This window comes from Labrus mixtus, chromosome 7 (genome assembly GCF_963584025.1).
Source record: "Labrus mixtus chromosome 7, fLabMix1.1, whole genome shotgun sequence".
Classification (NCBI taxonomy): domain Eukaryota; kingdom Metazoa; phylum Chordata; class Actinopteri; order Labriformes; family Labridae; genus Labrus; species Labrus mixtus.
Window position 1 is genome coordinate 29,996,783 of NC_083618.1, and position 12,583 is coordinate 30,009,365.

At 41.7% G+C, this 12,583-nt stretch overlaps 1 protein-coding gene across 12 annotated transcripts in view; it reads left to right on the forward strand.

Moving 5' to 3' along the window:
• nfasca (neurofascin homolog (chicken) a) overlaps nucleotides 1-12,583 on the forward strand; it is a 138,340-nt gene that overhangs the window by 74,927 nt on the left and 50,830 nt on the right. For all 12 annotated transcript variants that reach the window (XM_061041544.1, XM_061041546.1, XM_061041545.1 and 9 more), the window contains one exon: nucleotides 6,369-6,544. In XM_061041544.1, coding sequence (XP_060897527.1) covers nucleotides 6,451-6,544 — 94 coding nt within the window. In that variant the 5' untranslated portion in view covers nucleotides 6,369-6,450. The remainder of the gene's footprint in view (nucleotides 1-6,368; nucleotides 6,545-12,583) is intronic.

Genomic DNA, 12,583 nt, shown 5'->3' on the forward strand with positions numbered 1-12,583 from the left:
CTGACGTGAATGAAAAAAATTTTTACATCCAGAAAATCGGGTCAGCTGGCATCATAACGTCTCTTTTTTATTGCAATTAAATCACTGCACAAATCTGAGTTTGTTGGCCTAACACCACTGTAGTAAGTCGCTGGAGGCGGTAGAGTTCATTCAGACAAAATCCCTGAAGCAGGAAGTAGAAAAACCAAGCTGCGTACCGATCCAGATGATGTTATTAACCCAGACACAAATTCGGTTTTCATGTTTTTTAACCACACAAATAATCCCGCGGTCACGTCGCATACGGTCCAAACGCTGCTGTATTTGTGTAAATGACAGGAGACCTACATTTTCCAAACCCCCCCACATAGTTTTCAAAGAACTGTTTTCTTTAAAGCTCCATTTAGCAATTTTATGCTAATTCCCCCGACGTTTCAAGAAGTGGGTTAACATGTGTCATGATTTTGACTCTGAGCACGCTTTTGCCAACACTCACAGAAGGTCACTGAGCAATGCTCACTGATGCACAACACACTGTGTACACACAAAAATTCAAACTACATGTTAATTTTAGAAACAGCCTGCAACAGGCCGTCTGTTTCTGTTTGGAGCCTGAGAGGCAGCAGAGAGAGATTCATGCTGCACACATGAATGTAGCGTTAGCATGAAGCGCTCCCTGTGATGCTAATGTCTGCCTCCGGTTGTGGCCCTAAAGTGAGAGCGAGGTAACACTGACCTGGTTGTGTTTTGGTTTGTCTATTAGGTCACCCAGTGTGTGTGTGTGTGTGTGTGAGTGTGTGTGTGAGAGTAAATCAACTTATTTTTAGCTAGGTCAACCAGAAATGTGAACAACGCACAGTCTGCTTCTCTGCCACACTGTGAAGGCAGCCGACCAAACCACAGCTGCCAGTTTGATGCAGGAGCTGTGCATGAATCTTCCCGTCCCCCTAGTCTACCCTGTAAATAAGTTAACCTGCACGCTGACCCGTCATGTCTCCGAGCCAGTGCCCATGTCCGGGGAACTACTGCACCAGATCCCCATGACTGGCAACCCAGCGAGGGCAAACTGCTGCTCTGCTGCCCTGTGACCAGACCCCCTGAAACAATGTCAAGTAGAGCCACATGTTTGTGTTTTTCGACCCGGCACAAGTTGACAAGTTGACATTGTTTGGTACTCTGGTGCTTGCTCCTTTGCCAGAGGATGTCGCCCAGTTCGGACTGCTCCTGCTTTCGAGGTTTAATGGCCTGGACTGTGAAAGCCAAAACTGTCTAAATTTATCAGATACGGGCCAAATTTCTGCTTTTTTCCTACGATGATTAAGCCTCTTGGGGTAACGGCCAGTGTCTCTAGGCTCCTAAAGTAGCCAAAAGAAAGTACAGGGATGGGAGAAGACTTTCTTTTTCATGCACTGGTCATCATTTTGTGTTAATGCTTATTTGCTTAATGTAATGTTTTTCAGATCGCACAAAATGTAGCATTATATGGTTGGATGTTAAAGGTGATTTAATGCAGATCCAACTATTTCAACCTAGATTTGATGCACAGGTTGGATGTTTTTTTCAGGTTTTTCAGACTACAACAGCTTTCCTATTCAATAAAATATTCCAATCTAATTCAATGTTAGAAATTGTTGCATTACATCACCTCGCTAAAATCATCCCAAAATATATCAATTTACTGAATCTTGCCCCTGTGTTATTGATACGTTCAAATTGCCAGATTCTCGAATATTTGCAGACTTAAAGTCAGAAGAGAAACTTGAGTTAAGAGATAATATTGAGTCTCATTTCTATAGATAGATAGTAGTGAATAAATGCAGCTTAAAAATATAAAAGTAACAAAATCCTAAGTGTTGAAGCCAGTCTCTCGATGTCAGAAGTTCACATTGGGGCAAATATTCTTTTTGATATTCTGAACTGAACATTTGTTGTTGATGAAGCTTGGGACAACTTTCATATTCTGCCCTCCGTATGCCACTCTTAAACATTTTAATCTGTGTTTTTTTATTCTGTGTGAACTGAGTTATAAAAACATCTATATGTACTTTTAGAGGAGGATGTATGGAGGACTATTTTCTTGCCAAGTGCAGTGACCTCCCTGAGTCTCGGTCGGTTGCTTGGTCAACCTCTAGGTGACAAAAGGTCTGAACCAGGAACCCTCCTTATCTTCAACTTTCCTACATAAGAGAATAAAACGTCTTAAAGTGCAATGAAGACAAGTACGTACACATTTAGGCAGATTGAAGGATGTATAATTTATTTGAAATCCTCATGTGATGAACATGTGTTGAACATGATTCTGTGGTTGATTTAGTGAAATGTGTTGCAGGTTTTCGCAGCCCGCAGAGCAGCTGCTGCTGTTCCTCTGCCGTGTGAGGTAATGTGTAGTACGCTGTATGTGACGTTCACTGACCCTGTTTGTGCTCTCAGCCTCTGTGTATCACTGTGTGCTGTCATCTATAATGCACAGCACCGTGTGTAGAGAGTTCTACATGTGGAAGTTGAACACTGACCTATTTCAGTGTTTTCACTGCCTTCATCTCTCTTCATATCTTTCTTTCTCTCTGCTTCCCGCTTTATCTTGATTCCCGTCTTTCCAGGACACTTGAAAAAAAGATCTGCAATTCCAAACTGGTTTCGGTCTTTTCCCAGTTCCATCTCTCCGCTCTACTGTACGTGTGTGAGTGTGTTATCTGAGTTTCCTTAATGAACAGAGATGAGGGAGATACAGGTCAGGTATCACAACAGCTGGGCGGCAGAGATATGCCTTGTGTTATCTGTGTGTGTGTGTGTGTGTGTGTGTGTTTGTGTTTGAGGGAGGAATGAGGGTGTGTCGGGGCGTGTCTTCATCCATGTGTGACCGTGTTGTGTACCTCCCTGTGCTTCTGCATCCATGCGTGTTGTGTTTGTGTGTGCCTGTGTGTGTGAGCATGCACGTGTGTGTGTGTGTGTGTGTGTGTGTGTGTGTGTGTGTTAGGGGCTGTATGTGACTGACATCTCATGCCAGCCAATACTGGGGTATTAGCTCCCCAGGGGCAGATTAGCTATGTTGTTGAATAGTGTTGGATTGACATACCACCAGATGGTTTATGCATAAATGTGTGTGTGTGTGTGTGTGTGTGTGTGTGTGTGTGTGTGTGTGTGTGTGTGTGTGTGTGTGTGTGTGTGTGTGTGTGGTAGGTGTTGCAGGTTTTGGGTGAAATCTGATGACTGCCCTGAGGCCACAAAGCTGTTGAGTCCCCTCTGTTGTGAAATCAGTCTGTTTCTGCAGCGCTCATTGTTTAAAGAGACAAAGGCTGACGTTAAATTTTGCCTTTTTCTGTGACAGTTTGGATCAATTTAAGGAAAAAACACAGTTTGAATGATCGTACAGAAACAGAATAGTACGAATAATGATTAATGTAATTGCTGCCATGCTTCATGCTGACGTTTGCACGGTGTGGCACATTGGTTAAAAAGGTTGATTTTACTATTCCAGTTAGTTTGTACATTTACTGCAAGCATTTAACACACCATGGAAACACACCAACTCCCCGCCCAGAAACATCCCGAGTCAACAGGAACAAACCAGAACATTAAAATCCAGTCAGGACAGGGTTACCACCACACATGTATGGATGCCCAGAAGGGATGATGGAGCAGCTTCACTTTAGCATAAGTCTGTATTTTATCTTTTATTTCTGAAAAATAAAAATTACAATATTTAAAAAAGAAAACCTTGCAATTATTACTTGTATTGCAACACATTGAATTGCCTCACATCATGTTGGACATCATTTCCAGAGTTTTGACAACACACAGCCTGGTTAACAGATACCAGCTTACAAAATAAAACTGATTTAAAAAAAGCTAAATTGAAGTAAGACGATCTCTGATTGATTCAAAGATTAGCACAGACATTAGGCCATGTGTTTACCTGCATACAGCCCAAGCCAGTGATTGGTCAATCCTTCGGTGACAACAAACGGACTGCAGGAAGAAACCAGAACACGCTTAGATACTGAGATCTTTCCCCTGTGCACAGATTCTGTGTTCATGAGCAGATATATGTTTACTGCTAAATACACAACAGAAGGGATCTATACTGTGAGTCCTGTTTGTACAACATAATATGAATTTATTTAATTGTAATGTCTCCTTCAGCAGCTCATCAGTGCTTTGTGTTTTATCACATCTCCACCCTCCTTCTTTTCCCTTATATTTGAAATTCAAACCCTCCATCCCACCTGATTAGTCCTGTATCCTGTTGTCATTGGTTTCACTGTGCTGTGATTTGAAGCAGAGTGAAGGATTGATCCTGGTGGGGGACTGCAGCACAGCACTATGGGGGGACAGGGATTAACGGTGGGCAGGTGGTCCTGGTATGGTTGCCAGAACACAGGAGTAGCTGTCATGAGGAGGTGTTGGGGAGTTAATTAGAAATCGTTGGCTGCTTAACAAAGTGCCAAGGAGAAAAGTCAAAATCAGATGCAGTGTCCCGCGGGTTAACCTGAAGCTTTTGTAGAGATTTAGAGCTCTACATTATTGTGCTTATTAAGCTAACTAAGACCGGTCTCCTTTTACAGTATCTCGCTTCATTTGTAAAACAATCTGTGGCTTGTAGTTTGAATGCAATCTATTAATGAGATAATGCCATAAGTTAAAAAAACACTTTGCACAAACGTATTTGAAGCAGAACACTCATTTCCTTTATTTCACTGTTCCACTGAAGTAGTACAAATGTTGAACAAATGTCTTCCCCTCTAGCTAGATGAATACATCCTCTGAAAGTTGAGCACCGTGTTCTTCTACTGATTTGACCGCATCACAGAAACATGCATGCATAATGTGCCTACAGACACGAAGACTACTACATACAGCGAGCACTCGGAGTTATTCCCCTGATAAATATTTTATCAACAGTTTCTGGTCTGAAATTATATAATTGCAGGAAATGTGCACACACACCCTTCTTCTGTAGACATTAAAACTACAAGTCACAGCGTAGGCGCTAGATAAATACTTCTGCAGTGAATCTATCTACCTTAAAGGGGACATATTCTGAAAAATCCACTTAACATATATCTGTGTAACCTGAGAGTCTACTGACCCACAACATGTGAAATAAACCCATCTAGTCCTTTGTTTGTGGTCTGCATAAGACAACACAGCGAAAAATGCTCTGTTTCAAATTTGCTCTCCTTGTGATGTCACAGTGGGATTCTGGTAAAAAACAAAATCCCCTCCCCTCCCCTGGTATCTCCACCCATGGACTCCACCCCCAGACTAGAACAAAAGTTTTGTGCAGGTCCACCATTTTTTATTCTCGCTAATGAAGGAGTGATGTCTACGGGGCAAACTCAGGGGGGGGGGGGGTCATTGCATTTAAAGAGACACACACACCAAAACGGAGCGTTCTGAGAGAGCTGGTTTATACAGGGTTACAAACCTCCTCTGGTGCTTGATTCATGTTATATTTTGACCAAAGCACAGCACAGATGTTTCATTTAGACCACAGGGGGACTGTTTGAAAAGATGGAGGAGGGGGATGATATGTCCTCTTTAAAGCTATGGACATGTTGCAGCCAAAAAGCCCCAAAAAGATAATTTAAGATAAAATACAGCTGACGGTGGTCCTTGCTAAGTGTCAACGATATTTGACAAACTTGTGGGTGGAGCTTCCTGCTTTTCTTTCGGCTGTTAAGAGAAATGTTTCTATAAAAGTCAAGGTGTTGATGTGATGTCAGTAAATGACTCTAATAATTCATTGTCATCATATTTAGGTTCTATAGAGAGCTCATTTAGGGATTTATTTTACTATATTTCCATTTTAGCATTTTATGTTAAACCCTGAAAGATGTCAGACAGGATCGTCTAGATCGGGAATACTGATAGGAGACCTGTGAGTCAAAACGTCTGAGTATAAGTATTATAGATGAATGTCCCTGTGCTATGAAGTCTGAAACTCCTTTGTGTAGCTTCCAGTTAAAAAATATGAAAACACATGTTGTTTCAAAGACGTTTAATTGATGAATTCAACACAAGTCTCGATGATAATTGGAAGCATCCTGCGTTTCTCTGTGAAGCAGCTTGTGATTGCAGCTTGATCCCACTTTAAGACTCGGTGCCACAGAGCGTCTCCTTGGCTTTGTTTCTAGGCTGCTCTCTCAGGGGAGCCACACGGGGACTCAGCTGTGAATGTAGGCCAGAGTTGACACACACTCGTGTGCCAGAATCCAAGCACAGCTACACACAGCTACACACACACACACACAGACACACACACACACACACACACACACACACACACACACACACACACAAACAGTTTATTCTTTCCATTTACTGTACGGTCTACTTCGCTGTCTTCATCCTAACCATCTGTCTCTGTCCCCGGTCTGTACTCTCAGGTCCTCAGCGCGGCTGTCAGAAGAACCATCTAGCCAATCAGGAGAGGAGCGGGGTTGAGGCCGGCCAATCGGAGGGGGAGAGATGTCGGGGCAGGGCGGGCACACGGCCCTGGCTCTCGTGTCATTACTGCTGCTACTGTGGCGCGAAGCAGCAACCATCGAAGTCCCACAAGATCGTAAGTCAAGAATCATCAGATACACTTAACCTCGGTTTCTTACAGCTCGATGGCATAAATGCAACATGAAAAACTGTGACGTTAAATACAGTGAAAGAACAATGATAGAAAAATTATCTAAAATGGATGGCTAAGAATTTTTTTTTTAACTACAGTTACCCCAAAATATAATGTTGCTGGGATTGAATTTGGACAAACAAGCGTAATTAATAGATGTATTTCTTGTGCTCATATTATTCCAACCATTCCTGACAAACATTTTTGCAAGAACACACCTCTGACTCCAAACTAGAAAGCCTTTCCAGTTTGTTCCGTCAATGTAAAAGTCATTGCTTGCAGCGTTTCGGTAAAGGGCAGATCATTTTAAGAGCTTATCTGCCCTTTCTCGGTCGATTAGACCACATTCAACTGGCATGGTGAAGTTGAAGTGAGGAAACATGGTGTTGAGAAAAAAGCACAATATACGGCAGCACAGATCGCCAATGCAAACACAGAATGTGGTTGTTGCCTTGTGAAATGTCTGCATCGTACAATCACATACAGAGTCAACACACAGATGCAAATAGTTGTGTAGTTAGCTTCATGCAGCATGAATGAACTGGGGAGTTAAACAGACATTGAAAGACAACATCATGGGAAATGTAGAATCCAGGATTTTTGGCATCATGAGCTCCACTGGGGACTTTAAGTCAAGATATGTAGAGGCCTGCTGTGCCCGTTATTTTTCACATATCTCATGCTAGACTAGACTGTGTAATGAAAGCAGTTATACTGAACTGTAGTAAACCATGACTATAAGAAGTGTCCCCGTCCAGCAGAGGATAAACGGCCTCTGTTTTAAACTGTGACATGGAAGACTACTCTTGCATAGTCAGTATGTCCTCGCCAATCAGAGAGAGAAGGGAGGGTTATCGCTGCACCATCCTAGGAAAACAAAATGCAGCTTTCAACTGAAATTGTGGATCAATCATTGGTGTGAATCTGAGGGGATTTAGAAGTGGGTATACCCAGTGGTGTAGTGCAGGGAATACGCAGGTATACAGAGTATACCCACTTCTAAATCTCCTCTGATTCACACTATTGATTGATTGACCATATGCTGCAATTCCTAAGATGGTGAAGGGACGACCCCCCCTACTCTGTCTCTAATTGGCTAGCAAGCGCCAAAGTTCTTCATCATGCATTGTTTTTAATGGCCACTAGGGGGCGATTTCACTGGTTGCAAAAAAAAATGCAGATTGAATGAAATAAAATGGGGAAATAAACATACTGCTCTCTTGTATTGTTACCTCAGTAAACATTTACTTAATTAGTGTAGTCTAGCTGTGAAAAAACAACTCGATGTTAGTTTGATGAATGATAGTTCCATTTTGAGTGAAATAGACGATGAAGGGAGGTAAGGTGCTGCCTATGATTGACAAGCTCCTCCCACTGCAACCTGGCAACCAGAATGGAAGTGACGTCATTTATTATATTGACCCAGTCCTCCATCTATGGTTAGTTCTGGTTTAAAAAAAATCTAAGTCAAATTAAAAGTTCAATTCTACAATAATCGTCATCTAACTGTTGACTTCTTTAGAAAGACAGCATCTCTAAAATACTATCTTTTATTTATTTAGCACGTTTCAGCAACAAGAATATTCAGCATGCTTCACACACGACATGAAAAGCATCACGACAAACAGAAAAAGAAACATCACAATAATTCTCCATCCTTAGAACGACAGTCCCGTCTTCTTGCTGTGCTGGATTTAAAAGATGGTTTTGAATATTTTCCCCAAAGCAATGCCTCGTTCAAACGAACAAACTTAAGACAAACTCTCCAGTCTGAGACGAGATGAATACACGGGGTCAAAGGTTGTGGATCTGATGAACATGGATTAAAAAAAAGAAAAAAAACTCAATTTAAAATACTTAATTTTACCCGAATGTCATTGAACAGGTTTAATAGGCGATGGTAATTCATTTATGAAAAATGAAACCATACGTGTGCTGCCGGGGCGCCGTCAGTGATCCCATTAACATTTGATTATCATGAGAATAGACTTCATATCCCGAGGTGATACTGCGTCTCTTTGGGTGGCTCAGCCTGTGCAAATTCAAAGAAGATCATCGATTGAAACATGCACACGTTAATATATTATAGTAATATACTCTCAACACACACACAGACACACACAGAAACACACACACACACACACACACACACACACACAGTCACACATGTTCTCATACCTGTCCATAACGACAGGAATAAGAGCCTGACGGGATTCTGCTGTTAAATGGATTCCTGAGGGAACTGAGGACAAAAGCAGATAGAAGAAAAGGAGAAGTCATGCCTTTTTCTTTTCTTTATTTTCTGACCCTTTACTACACACACTACACACACACACATACACAAGGCACACACATGAACACACTAACTCTTTTCTTAGAGCTAAGATGAATGTCTCACAATTGTACAATGAAAAATTATTTGATACTGAGAAAGGCCCAAGGACACCTGGCTTATGTGTTTCACTCACACACACACACACACACACACACACACACACACACACACACACACACACACACACACACACACACACACACACACACACACACACACACACACACACAGCTGTCAGCTGCTCTGTCTTATTTCTCAGCCCTCCTGTGGCGCCATCTTTCTCTGTTTTTTTTATAAGCCTGACCTTTAAACTCTGGACTTATGATGCCCTATTGATCTGATAAAAACACACACAAATATACACACACCACACACACACACCATGCCCAACAGAGACCATTTGTGTAATACCCTTTATAACACACTGACCTCTCCTTAATGTATTCAGCACGCTATGATAAACTGACAGACAGGCTTTCATTTATTTCTGACAAAGATTTCATCAGCTTGTCACTTCTAGATAAACTCCACTCTGTGGCTTCGTTTCATATTAGAAATATTATTGTTTTTTTTTGTGTGGAGGGGACAGAATCCAGTAAATGAAAATATAGAATGGAGAATTACTGTAATACAGAGTGTCCTCATCAAGTGACGCTCAAACCTTTGAATCCAGAGAGAAGTGGTAGGCATCTAAAACCGAAGTCTTTACCAGAAGAAAGCTATTTGTCTGCAAATTATTTTTAATTGATCTTAAAGGCAGATTTGAAAAAAACCTCTCTTCCAAACTCCCCACCACTCCTCAGTCCTGTTTCACCAGCAGGGACAAAGACAGCAGCAGGCGAGTGCCAATAAACATCTGAAAACTAGATTCTGCGATCAATCAAGAAATTATATGCATCTCAAAGTGGATTCGGTTTTTATCTGTTTGTCTTTTTAGGCCATAGAAAGTATTTTCTTCCATTTGGAAAGTCTGTTGGTTCTCCTTCAGTTCTTATGCCGCTACACAGCGTCCCTGAGTGGACTGGGCCATCTCTCTTTGCCTACTGCATGTTGGAAGCGCTTACAGTTGGACAAGGAGGGGTTCACCTGAAAAGAAAAAACCCATATATGAATAAAGTTTGCGCCTCAATGTGTTGCATTGGGTTAATGCAACCCGATGCTGCTGGTAATGTTTAAGTGCTGATGTCACGACTTTATTAAGAAGTCCCTGTTTGGTTTTTGCAGAGTAATAAAAAACAGAATCATCTGCATATAAATGAAAATTTGCATTAGAAACATTGTGACCGATACTGTTAATATAAAGTGTGAATAACAGTGGCCCCAAGATTGAGCCTTGTGGCACACCATTTTTTAACTTCAACATACCAGGAAGTAAAACCTTCCACCTGGTCACATTGTGATTTGTTTGATGAATATTTTACAAACCAACATACAGATTGTTTAGACAGTCTGATAGTGTCTTTTTTTATCTATCTTTCATAATTGCCTGGTCAACAGTATCGAAGGCTATTAAACCAATTTCTCTTACATATCATTATCTCTTGCGTAGGTCGAAGGTTAACGCCACTGATGTTCACCCAGAAGTGCCTTTTATTGTTAGTTCTGTCACAGTGATTAAGTCTGTAACAAATAATCAGAATCAGGTCAAGTATGTTTATTAAAAGTGCGTAAAAAAGAAAAACCCTCCAGGGTCCTTCCTTCTGTTGGACGGACTGATCAGATTAATTGATAGTGAACCATTTTCCAGTTTTTCAGAGCACTTCATCACATCTTTCTCTTAGAAAACTGATGCCACATGACGTGTTTAATCCCTGAGGACCCCCCTCCTTGTAGTGTTTTTTATCAGAGCCAACTGAGACACGGCAGTGTGTGGACGCTTTAATGAGAATCCCCCTCCCCTCATTCTCTGTCCTTATGTCTCTTTATCTGCTCCATAGCAAACTGCCCTCTTGACCTTTATTGATGAGCTCTTTCCGCACATCCCTACAACACACACACTCTCTCTGCATAATAATATCTACTGGGCATGTGCTGGAAACTGGTTAAGCTCAGTAAATAGAACATTTTTAGAAACTGGATCAAATCTGTGCAGATATATACACACACACAAAGAACACCTCATGTCAAGACTCATCTGTTACTGTCACACAAACACAAGGTCAAACTCCTGACACACGGCTGCTTCATTATGGTGTGTGTGTGTTCCTGTGTGTCAATGGGGAGGGGGTTGAATCACAATCTGGTGGTCTGTGTTTTCTGCTGAACATATACAGACTATCAGATGAAGTGACACATATGTGCTTACGTCCCAAACACTACCTTAAATGTGACGTTTTTTAAGCACTCTTTGCGGAGCTACTGTATTGTTACTAATGGAATATGTATGATTGAAATGCAGCTCTGTGTTAAGAGTCTTTGCTGTGAAATCTGAAGCCTAACCTGTGTCGCTTGTTTCTCTTCCTCACTGCTCATCCTCTGCTGAAACGGGAACTCCCAACAGGTGAGTCCATCAGTTATTGTTTCTTCTTTCATTCTGTAGTTCAGATACTAGTTCATCACACGAGCAGTATAGAACATAACTGTGAGGTAGGACAGTGGTTCTCAACCGTGCCACCATTTCCTGAACTATCATGTCCAAACACACCATGGACCAGCAGCTGTGCGTCCATCTTTGAATGAATACAGTCTTGCCTATACCCTATATAAGCCCACTTAGCGGTCCGGTTTGGTTCAGTACAGTTTGGTACAGAAGAAGAAAACAGTAAACAAAGGGCAACAATGGAGGACGTCCTGCAGAGGTCGTAACCTCCAAGGTCGTCCATGGGGCAGTGCATTGATTTTAGTCGCAAAAAACAAAAACAGCCTTAAAAAAAGACTCTCATGTGGGGCGCCAATAGACTAGCGGTTGTGTCTTGCACCTCATGTACGGAGGCTGTATTCCTCGTTGCAACGGCCGTGGGTTCGAATCTGACCTCAGGCCCTTTGCTGCATGTCACCCCCCCACACTCTCCTCTAAACATTTCCTGTCTCTCTTCATCTGTCCTCTCCAATAAAGGCAAAAATGGCCAAAAAAACATCATGGTGCTTTTTGTGTTTGTCTTTTATTACCGCTGTTGCATGGGAAGTGGCGATACTATATAATCGACAGACGCTTTTAGGGTTGGATCGGTACGCTTGGCACCCTAACAGAAGGGTAGCAAAAACAATAGGACGATACCGATCGGTTATTTTGGTACCATTCCCCACTTTTGACGGTGGAAACGCCAATAAATGAGAACCAAACTGAACCAAACTGAACCGGACCACTTGGTGGAAACGAGGGTTTAGTTAGCTCTGCAGAAAAAGAGTACAATGAAGAACCACTGAAGATGCATTGGAATATCAGCTATAGTATATCCAATCTCAGGCATGCATGTTAAGACTTCTGATAAAAGAAACAGAGCTAAAATTCTGCAGGTTGCATGTTACATCGAAGAGGCTTTCATTAAGAGCTAATGCATGTGTTGTCGTTCTGGTGTTGAAAAAATCTCACATGTAAATTCACCACACACGAGGATAATGATAATGGACCACAGAAGTTGGGAACCACTGAGCTATGACATAATATAACAGACCATAATACAGCACTAATGGTGAATTAGCATTGT